The sequence below is a fragment of the Cyprinodon tularosa genome, unplaced genomic scaffold, assembly GCF_016077235.1.
Source record: "Cyprinodon tularosa strain WSP-4 unplaced genomic scaffold, ASM1607723v1 ctg115, whole genome shotgun sequence".
NCBI lineage: Eukaryota > Metazoa > Chordata > Actinopteri > Cyprinodontiformes > Cyprinodontidae > Cyprinodon > Cyprinodon tularosa.
In genome coordinates, this window is record NW_024037948.1 from 446,532 (window position 1) to 457,417 (window position 10,886).

At 39.6% G+C, this 10,886-nt stretch overlaps 1 protein-coding gene across 1 annotated transcript; it reads right to left on the reverse strand.

Annotated features, from left to right (window-relative positions):
* Positions 1 to 222: 222 nt before the first annotated feature.
* Positions 223 to 10,154, reverse strand: LOC119796787 (mothers against decapentaplegic homolog 4-like). The gene is made up of 10 exons (XM_038305506.1): positions 9,900 to 10,154; positions 7,735 to 8,138; positions 7,475 to 7,649; positions 6,434 to 6,688; positions 6,234 to 6,341; positions 5,295 to 5,345; positions 4,934 to 5,117; positions 4,394 to 4,562; positions 4,176 to 4,314; positions 223 to 3,285 (listed from the first exon to the last, which is right to left on the reverse strand). Exons 2-10 carry the CDS (start codon positions 7,972 to 7,974, stop codon positions 3,074 to 3,076), a joined length of 1,533 nt encoding a protein of 510 aa, XP_038161434.1. The 5' UTR covers positions 7,975 to 8,138; positions 9,900 to 10,154; the 3' UTR covers positions 223 to 3,073.
* Positions 10,155 to 10,886: the final 732 nt, after the last annotated feature.

Below are 10,886 nucleotides of genomic sequence, written 5' to 3' on the forward strand. Positions count from 1 at the left end.
TTCTCCGCTTTTAGTGACATTTCTCCCACTCTACCACAGTTGTCATAGCAAAACACCACCTCCCTATTTTCATGTAACTATCTAGAGAACAGAAGCAGACACTCTAAATACGGCAGCCCTCAGAGGGATGTTATGAAATGCAGGTTGAAGCATCATTTCAAAGGCTTCAGCTGAAGCTCTGATATAAAAAGCCACATTCAGGGAAGAATGACAAAACGGGACATCATTTGGAGAATAGCCGTCCATATTTAATAGTAGAGTCTCACATGAGAAATACAGGTAAAATTCAATCAGTAATAGTAGTCAACATTTACACACCAGAGCAGTCTTTTGGCTGCTACAATAACGCCAAGTCATATAAAAAAAAAAAAAAAAAAAAAAAAAAAAAAAACATTTTTCCACCTTAAAAGCAGTTTAGAGTTAAATCGGACTGAAGTTTTCTGCTGTGAATCAGAAAACGCGTCGCCTCCTGCAGCGCCACATGACCAACCATCAGGACTGAGACACACTTTCCAAACGACACGTCTAAAAGTTACAGCGACTAGTTTCCATCCGACAAACCCTCAAAAAGGTCACATCCACGTCAACTGATCGAAACACAGCAAACGACAGGAAACCTCAAAGGCCAAAAGTGCCACAGGCCATAAATAATTTATGTGACCATTGTAATAAGAAAAAAAAAAAAAAAAAAAAATGGAGATCAAAGACAGAAGTCGTTTAAAACCCAAATCCAGTCTGTTCCAATCAAAGTCTTTGCTCATGGAAAAACATAACTTAATCTTTTTTTGTGTGTTTTAAATCAGAGGAAATCTAAATAATTAAACATATTTATGAATTTTACCATTATCATGATCATTTATAACTTACATGACTATAAGCCTTGAATTGCGGCATATTTGACACTTGCAAAAGATTGAAGAAGAAAAATTGACTTTGCAAAGGATAAAAAAAAAGGATCAGAATTAGAAGTTGGAAAATGGTCTGGCCGTTTCTTCTTCTGCCCTCTGCCTGTGAGGACGCCAACATTAACACACAGCAGGCTTCAATTCTGCTGGCCTGTAGATGAGAACTTGTATATAAATCTAGACAACACAGGTATACACATAGATCTATGGAGGACATTGAAAGAAAAAAAGATTGAAAGATGTATGAATGCTTAATGTGAAGAGAGCGAATGAAACCCCAAAAGGTGTCTTAGTGTTTCATATTGATTGACCTGAACACCACGTTCTCTCTTAACTCTAACTTGCACTGAAATTATTCACTGCTTTAGTCCAAGCTAAAGTGCTACAAATAAATCAACCAGAAAAAGTATGAAAATAAAAAATATGTTTATTCCTAGGCACTGAATAAACCTCTCGGAAAAACCCTGGAGCATAAAGTATGAAGGCAGAGTGCAGCTTGATCTCTGAAGGATTCCTATCAGGTGTCAGATATGACCGGAGACAGGAAGATTAAAAGCAGTATTGCTGGACTTTTCCTCTGTCTGTTTATTCATGATTTGTTTTTTTCCTCAAACGGTTCCATCTGGTGTAAACACAGATAAACCTTCATCTTTGTACCGAGATCAAAATCGGCCTCACCTTTTCCTGACTTCTATCGAACAGAGAAAAGTTCTCCTCCTGTAGGGAGGGTGGTATGAAAACAAACGCTTTAACACTAGTTTCTGGGATTCTGATTCCGCTCAATTTTTAGGGACACAATCTGAATGCTGTAGTTAAAGCAACTTGCAAATGTATTCACACCCCCTGGACTTCTCCACATTTTTCATGTTGCAACCACGAATGGTTTCCAGCAAAGTCCAGCAAACAAGTGCATCATATTTTACATTAAAAAAAGATTGCATTCATATTCAGCCCCATTTACTCTGATACCCTTCATTAACACTCAGTGGAAGGGACTGCTGACTAAAACCACTTCGTTAGTGAGAACGAATCTGGTTGGGAAACAAACAGCATCATGCAGATCGAGACACAGAAAATCACTTGTTGTGGAGACTTTTAAAGCAGGTCTGTAGATTTTTAGATAAAAACGGGATGGGGTATGGCACACCTATGAAGACGTGTTAGTCCATCTAAAGTAGCACACCCTGTAAGGAGAGCAATAATCAGACCTGGTAACTGGAGGGTTTTCTGAGACAGCTGGACTGTCTCCTTTCAGGTTTTATGGAAGAGTGGGAAGAAGAAACATAACTGAAAGAAGCCATAAGAGGATATTTTTGCAGCATGCATGGAGCTAGTGAAAGTGGAGGAAAATATGTTATAAAATAACCAATTTTGTATTGATTTGACCAAATATGAACATACGTAAGGCAACTTCTACATTTAGAATGGGATTATTAATCAGAGATCCTTTTTGCTCCTCATAAAATGTCCATATAAAATGGTCATGTATGGCTGCAACCAAACCAAGTGTAAAAAAACAAAGAAGCCTAGCATGAATACTTTAGCAAGAAACATTAGATGCATCAAAACCACCAAATTCAGTTCCTTATCTTCTCTAACAGAAGACCTCCTGTTTTTGGGGTCCTGAAGTTAAAAAAACTAAAATGCTTTGGGGCTGACCTGTACATGTCCAGGCATGTCCCAGCTCCACAGGCTGAGACACTGCATCAGATAAGAGGCGATTGTTTTAGACATCTACCCGTTTCTGACAGCCAGGCAGTGATCGACATGATCTCCATGTTTTTAGCTCCAGGTTAAAGCCTTCTGTAAAACTGACAGTAGAGGGGAAAAAAAAAAAAAAGCTACGTAGCTCCTGTGTAGATCAGTGAGGTTACTGACGGTCAGTAGCTGATGTTCCAGTTTCAAACAATCTGCTCCTTTATGTGCATCTTGATATATAAGTTTAATTATCTGTGACAAAGAGTCCTAAAATTAAAGCCATGCATTAAATGTTTAAACGTAGTTTTAATAGATGGCTTCTGCTTCCGTTCGTGCCACGAGCGACAGCTGGAGCCACAGTGCACAGATACACCTGAAAACATGGATTTTATTTTCGATTTTTGATGTTTCTACACTCTAGAATCCACTGAGGAAGACTTCTCAGGTGAGAAACCGCTGTCAGAAAGCTCTCAGTCCAGAGGCTGGGGGTCTGCTATAGGCATAGTATGAAGAACCTCGTCCAGTAGCTGCAGAGCTCTGTGCAGGTGGATTTCAATCCAGCAAGGGGTCTCCTTGATGCTCTGCCGGGGGTAGTCAGGCCCCCAGCCTTTAACAAAACTCATCCTGAGAATGCAGAGCCGTCGGAGGTCGTCCACCCCGATGCCAGCTGCCGCAGAGAGACCTGAGAGCAGATGGAGGCAGAGTTAGAGAGGATCTGTCTCAGCTAGAAGAACGTTTAAATCAGCAAAGCTTGCACATGTTAATATGGATGCATCTACACTGGAATCTAAAGTTAATGAAAACTGCAAATCAGCTTTGGACTGTTAGAACCCAAGCAGTGCATGTCTGATAGCAACAGGAGGACACATCAGTTCCTACATCTCACTAACTCCACCATATGAGAAAAGAGTTTGTTGACATCAGCAACTTAAGTCAACAAGGGAACATTTTTCTATAAATTTGTTACAGATAAGTCTTTATTTCTGTTCCGTCTCTGATGTTTTTTCTGTTCTGCACAATATTAGAAAACTAGTGCATATTGAGAGAGTATCACTTCTACTAACTCTTCTTCTTCTTCTTGAGTTTTTATTATTTTTTTCCACCATCGTATCAGGATGAGCCACCTGTCCTATACCTGTCCTTTACTGGATGCACTGACAGCAATGCAGATATATAACCGCATTATCTTCATTCAATTAGATCAATTCAAACTTTAATAGGAATATTTTGAAGATCTTTCCCCAGAGTGTTTGTAAAAATCAGAGGATTTAGAAGTTATTACTAAAATGTGATGAGCGACAGCAGAGAAGCTGAGAGGGTCACTTTACAGCAGTGAGACCAAAAAACTCTATGTTAAGACCTGTTAAAAGGTTTATGTAAAAAACAAACAAAACGTTATGACACATTGCTCTGTTTGTAATGAACCTAAACGAGTTTCCCTTTTTCTATTAATAATCAATGATATTCCAGTTCATGTGATGCAATTATAAATCTATAACTGACTCCTATTCTCAGCTGGGAACCAACCGACACCACAAACAAAGGTTTGAATTAGCAGTCTCTGCTTCTTACTAATAGCTGGAGCTATTCCTCCCACTGATCCAGGACCAGGGATGTTCCCCGCCACGGCAGCAGCTTGTGCAGCTGCCGCCGCCTGAGCCGTGGCGGCCTGCTGCTGCATCTGTCTGTGGCACTGACGTAGGTCAAACACCTGGAGGGACAGGGAAACGCCGCTGTTTTAGATTCGACTGATGGGCCAACCTGCAGCATGGGGAAGCCCGTGAGCTCACCTTGATGTAAGCACTTGGGTAGATTTTGTGAACGGCGTCTCCTGGGGCTCGGCCAGCTTCTCTGTCCAGGTAGTAGCTCTGAACAAACACGGCGTGGTCACTGAGGCATCGCACCCACACGTCTCCCTCGCCTTTACACTCCAACTGGACTCCTTTACCGATGTGAAGCCTGAGGGAAATCAAAAAATAAATCGAAAAAGACATAAGAATGCCAGGATAAATTCAAGTGCACAAACGTCGTACTCTTCCTCTAAAAAACGCTCAAAGGTTCGGCTCTTTTGACCTTAATTTAAAAATTTCAAATTAAAGTGGAAGGAAGACATGGATGGGAAAACACAAGAAACAAGACAGGGATGGAAAGAAAGAAGATGAACAAAAGGATCTGAAGAAAGAAAGATGCAAAAAAATATGCAAAGAAATACATCAGGAAGAAATAAAAAAGAAAGGACACAAGGAAGAACAAAGAACCTAGAAAATAGTGAAATTCAACTTTCCCAGGCTCTGTAGGAACACCTGGGCGTCTCCGTTGGTCCGGCTTACCTTGCTCTCTCAATAGCCTCAGTGCGATGGACGTTGCTGAGTTGGCCCAAACAGAACCGATCCCCTCCTGAAGGGTCCACATAGCCGTCCACCGTTACAATGGGGCAGGAGGACGGCACTTTAAACGTCTCCCCAACCTGAACGTCCATCTCAAAATAAGCGATGGAGCACCAGTAGTCAGGCGCTGAGGGAGAAGATGGGACACGGCGGCACGTTTATTGGATTAATATAAAAATATTAAGCCAGATTATTTAGGTTCTAACATCATTAGGTTGGAATAAACAAAGAGCTAGCCAAGGCTGTAAAAACAGGTGTTTCTAAAGCACTTATTCTACACCGAGCATGCTCTGTGTTATGGTACCTGGGTGATTGGATATAGGAGGCTGAAAGGCGAGCTCGTTGTGTACTGGCCCTAAAAGGAGCAAAATACCGTCAGTTATGCATAGATTTACACAGCAAATGCAGATAGTGACTGATGATGCACTGATCCACTTTTATTTTTTTTCTTCCGATACTTGAATTTTAGCATCCGCAGATCCAAACATTTTGCAGCTACCAGGAGGTCTGTCTGCTTTAAGGTTATCATCATTTGTTCCTTTTTTTAGGAGGGTGTCATAAACTCCTCTCAAAAAGCAGGTGTGTTAAGTATGAATAACGTATGTAAATTCCAAAAGGCAGTTTAAGATTACCATAAGAACAAAAAAAAAAAGAAAAAAGGAATACAGTAAATCTGTAAAAAGGATCTTAATGACACTGTAATTGGCTCTATTAAAGAAATCAAACACAGATGCTATAAAAGGGTTAACTTTTCCGCAGTTCAAAAGATTTTCTTTAACTCAAATTTATCATAGAAATTGCAACTAACAATTATTTTGCAAATCGATTAATTTGTCGATTATTTTTTCAACTAAACCAATAATAATCAGATTCTTTACGAAATTAAACCAGGTGAATCTCAAACTTTTCCACTTGAGGTGTTCTGGATAGAGCATTTTGACAGAAGAAAACATTTTTTTTACCTGAAAAGCAAAATGTTTGTATATTTATATTTTTTTTCTTACAATTTTGGTATAATTACTGCTCTAAATGGGTTTCCCTGTCAGTTAAAGGCATGTTATAGAGTCTCTATACTCCAGTCAACAATTAATCGATTACTAAAATAGGTGACGATTATTTTGATAATTGATTAATCGCGATTAATCTGATTGTTTCTGCCCTAATAGAAATATACTAAATAGATCAGATGATATTGGATCAGTGCATCTCTGGCTATCAGGGCAAAGCTTCAGTTTAAACTTACAGTAGTGTGCTGGATGGGGCATTGGGGGGTGGTGCTGCAGGTGACCGTTGGTGTGGTGAGGTATGCTAGGGGGGAAACCGCTGTTCCTGGACCAGTTGGAGCTGGCACCTGGATGGGACAGAGAAACAGAGAGACAAGTGATATACAAACAATTTACATTTGCAGGAAGATCCAGGAGAATGGTTTAAAAAGAGCCTTACTGCCTGATCCTGCAGGGATGGCGGGAAAGGACTGTGATGAGGCAGAGGGGGCCGCCTCAGAGGGCGGGAGCAGGCCGGGGGGCGGGTAGGATTCTGACTGAGGTGGGCGACTGCTGGATGGGGGGTGCTGGATGGTCTGGAGAGAGTGTCCACCATCCACAGAGGGGAGACTTGGAGGCCCGTCAAAGTCGTACTCATCCTTTACGATCAGCGACGAGCTGGGCCCAGAGCCGGTTAGGGTGAGCCCAGAAAGGTCTGAGGGGCGGAGATCATAGAAGTTATGATACTGACAGCAAATGTTACTAAAAAACAGCATTTCCTCCTTTTAATATTTTGCCAAGTTCCCAGAAGTATGCAGAGAGAAAAAGAACAGAGTTTAATGGAAAGGGATACAATCAGAAGTTTAGCCATCCTTTACATTAATGTCCCTGTTGACTTCTAAACAAAAAAACTAGAGGGCATCTCAAATCCAAACGGTGTCAAAGTTTTCCCATGTGTGGTAAGAAAAAACTCCAACAAACGCTTATCAATTTCTTTGATATATGAAAAGACTGGATGCTTTTTTTCTCCACTGGGCCTTTCATGGCTACCTGTAGCTATCGATCACATCGCTGCAGCAGAAATCAACTTTAAGCTGCAGACCCTAACCCTCTCACTGGTCAGTCTTTATCTATATATGTTTGCCTCCTATATACTTATGCTAATTCCTGTCCAGAACTTTTATTCATTATGACAGAAAATTGGATTCAGGCCTAAAAGGTCAAAACTAAAACGGGTAAAAATGCTTTTGAGTTTTGTTAAACTGATCCCAAAGAAATCAAAATTGTACTAAGAAGAAATCAAACAAGCTAACACTACTATTTCATTCTGTCATCTAAAGGTTCTGACTTAAAAAGCAGGATCTGTGTCAGGAGACACACCAGTGAGCTTTCTCAATTCTACTAAATATTTAAACTTCATGCCCAAGATAGTTCAGGTGACTTGAATTGTATCTGCAATGTTTCTCCTCAGCATAGTGATCTTCTCGCTGCCGTTACTCACCTATACCAGGAGACACCACTCGTTCATAGTGGTAGGGGTTGACGCACACGCTGTCGCACTTCAAATCAAAGGCGAACTGGCAGTATTTCACGTGCTTCAGTTCATTCTTGTGCAAGTCCGGCCATCGCCACAGCCGGGCGTAGATGACATGAGGGAAGCCTTTACGTCCAGCAACCTGGAATCCAATTATTTTGACAATCAGAGACAATCATTAACAAATTGAACTAGATGGGACTAATACCCAGCGCCTCGTCCACTACCTGCAGCCGTCCGTCCAGAGTCCTCTGGATGGTCACACACTTGCTTGGGTGGGCGCCGTTTGTGGTGATGGCGGTGATGAGGGAGTCCAGCTCATCTTTCTTCTCCTTCAGCTTCTTCACTAGGCTCTCGATGGCCCGTTTTGCAAACGTCTCGCTCTCGCCGCCCTGCCGGTGACACATCAGGCTGTGCACAATGCTCAGGCAGGCATCGTTGCTCGTGGGTGTGCTGGCGATGGACATATTCGTCGCCGCTTATTTTTTAGCTGCACTTCCTGAGAAAGAGTTGGGACGTTTGTGCAGACGGCTTCACATCATCCTCTGAGCGTCGATGACGATGAACAGGGCTGATGAAATGCAACTCATGCAATAGTTGTTGGAAGTTGGGCGGCCTCAGCTCTCTCAACCTGCAGGGAGAAATGAGACAAAATATATAAAGAAAAGCAGAACGCAAAGCAGCTAGGAATTTGAGCGTTAACATTTTGTTTTTGCTCTATTCTTTCCATGCAACTTTTCTACTTTTTAGAGTGATGTTTGGAAAAATTAAGCAAAATAATTTGCTGTTCTGTTTCTGTAATCTATGATATATTTTACCACTAATGGCACTGCTGCATACACTGTTATTATATCTATTTGTGTGTTTAATATTTCCAGTTAAAAATATTAAACTTCCCTCTTTAGGGACAGATAAGGAAATACTGGAACACCATTCTATTCTATCATGTAATCAGTCAGAAGCCTTTTTAAAGCAGATTCCATCTAGAAAGCTATACTTTTACAGCTTTTTTTATTTTTAGAGAGTGCTTAAAGGTAAACTATACTTTTCCAGGATGTGTAGAAACAGTGGAGCCACTTAATTCCAGCATCAAATGGATTAAACTAGGGGGAAAAGTCTATTTATGTTTTGCTGCACAATATAATTATTACGAAATAAGCAAATAACAGTTTTATGTTAAGACCAAGAGACGAGCAAGAAGCAAGAGCTTTTCTTTAAGTTTTTGATTTACAATATTAATGGAGACAACCCTGGCTCACCGTGTAATAAATGAAAACACCCGAATATCTAGACGTAAACGAACTAAATGCTGTTTCTTTCTCCTCGGTGAAGCAAAAGTTTAGGCTCCTTTGCTTACTAGCGGCGCCAGTCTGGCTGGCGTTTGTTAGAGGAAGGCGCATCAAGCTACTGTAAACAGCGTGCCCTGACAGGAAGTAACAATAATACCCCTTCAGAATAAAAGGTGAAACATTACTAACAACACTTATAACAGCCCAAAACTTTATAGATAAATTAAGCTCATTTGTAAGGCTAAGGTTTGAAGAAAAAAAATAAATAAATCCTCCTTTATTGTACTTGTAGTTTTGATGTGTTAATATGATTTATTCCTTTTTTCCCCAACAATAAGCTGTTAAAATCCACATTCCCACCATCCAACTCTCTTAATCTATAAAGATATAATACTAAAAGTGAAATACTCTAAACTATTTCACTATTAAAATGTAAATCAGTTCAAAATGGACTGTTTAAATAGTGCGCATGTCAAACCTTTAGACTTAGGATCACAAAAACTGTAACTCTAAAGATATATTCCAGCATCAAATGGAATATAATGTAAATAAAGTGCAAGGTATAACATAAGCTAGAGTGCAAAGATTCTATTATTTGTATTTAGAAAAACTAAAAATAGAAATTAAATATAAGATGGATATTAATACTAATCAGGATTACCTACATAAAATAGAATAAAAATGCATTTAAAAAACTGCTGTCCTAAAACAGTCACATGTAGCTAATATGCAATCACGCAAGACAATACAGAAATATATTTATCAACATAAACGAATATTTTATATAATTTTCACCGATATGGGTGTGAGACGTGTTATTTTATTTTGAAAGGTGCTACCGGAAATACTCCTTAACACTAACCGCTTAACAGCCTAACTACCTGCTAGGAAAACATCAGCTAGCACATCTGATTGTTGGTAGCAGGAAAGCTAAGGGGTTAGCAGACATGTTTTTTTTAAGAATTAACTCCAGTTCGGTGCACTTATGTTCAAAAACTAACCACTTGTTACTGTAGAAAGGGGCTGAATGCTTGATTAAAATATCCCGCGCTATCTGCTTTTTTCTTTTGATCAATAAATAACAAATAAACTGATTTAAGTACCTGAATCTTGCGGCGGCTAGCAGGTGAAAAACTGCCTGTTTGCCCCAAGTTGCTCTGCCAGCGATGAACTGCGCCGATCCTTTTAACACGCAGGAATATCCAATAATTTCATCCAATATCTCCAGGAAAGAGGAAGGGGGCCCAATTAAAGGAAGTTTTATCTCAACATCCTGTGAAGCAGAGAAATGGGATCAAATCTCAGATTTTTTTGTCAACTCCCACTTTAATTCTCTTATCGTTTCCTTCAACGGCGAGTTGCGCATGCGCGAAACGAGCCACAGGTTTATGAAGCAGTTCAGTAGGGTGATGAGAGATTCGGATCAGTGATCCGAATCTGTTGATGAACTTGACAGTCAAATCCTGATCTGAAAGCTTGATTTCAATGTTTCTTTTTGTATTCTTTACTCCGACTATATATATATTTATATATATTTCGTAAATTAAGGTATCCTGTTAATGTTTTACGATCAATATACATTCAACCTTGTAGTTTTATTCTATTACATTACTATTTATACATTAAAAGCCCTAAAGTGAACATCAATATTATTTAACAACGCTTATTACCCTACTAAATTTTGTATTTTCTATAATTGATTCTTTTTACAGTTTGATATGTAAAAAAAGGGGGCGAGGCTGAAGTTTGATGACATATGAATCTGTAAACTTGCTTTTTTCTCTGCCTATTGACTTTACTGCAGTGTTGGTCTGTTTTTTAAACTGGTGCTTTGAATTTAATAGAATAAAGTCAATCAAAAACAGCATTAAGTTTTATCCAGGTTTCTTACTAACTGACCATGTGAACAAAAGTATGGATTTCACAGTTAATGCCCTGTACTAATATATCATTTGGTGAGTGAAGAGAGGGGACACCAATGCACTTTCACTGCAAACATACAGTGGGGAATGTTTCATTTGAATTCCTCCTGCACAGCTGACGTAGAGAAACATCACAGTGTTATTAAAGCTGCTAATTTCACAGATTAT

Excerpts from the sequence above, each read along its gene's own strand:
- LOC119796787 (XM_038305506.1), bottom strand. The coding sequence starts at position 7,974 with ATGTCCATCGCCAGCACACCCACGAGCAACGATGCCTGCCTGAGCATT. Across the intron at positions 7,650-7,734 it reads CTCTGGACGGACGGCTGCAG|GTTGCTGGACGTAAAGGCTT; the intron begins GTAGTGGACGAG and ends ATTGGATTCCAG. Across the intron at positions 5,118-5,294 it reads TCCTATATCCAATCACCCAG|CGCCTGACTACTGGTGCTCC; the intron begins GTACCATAACAC and ends CTTCTCCCTCAG.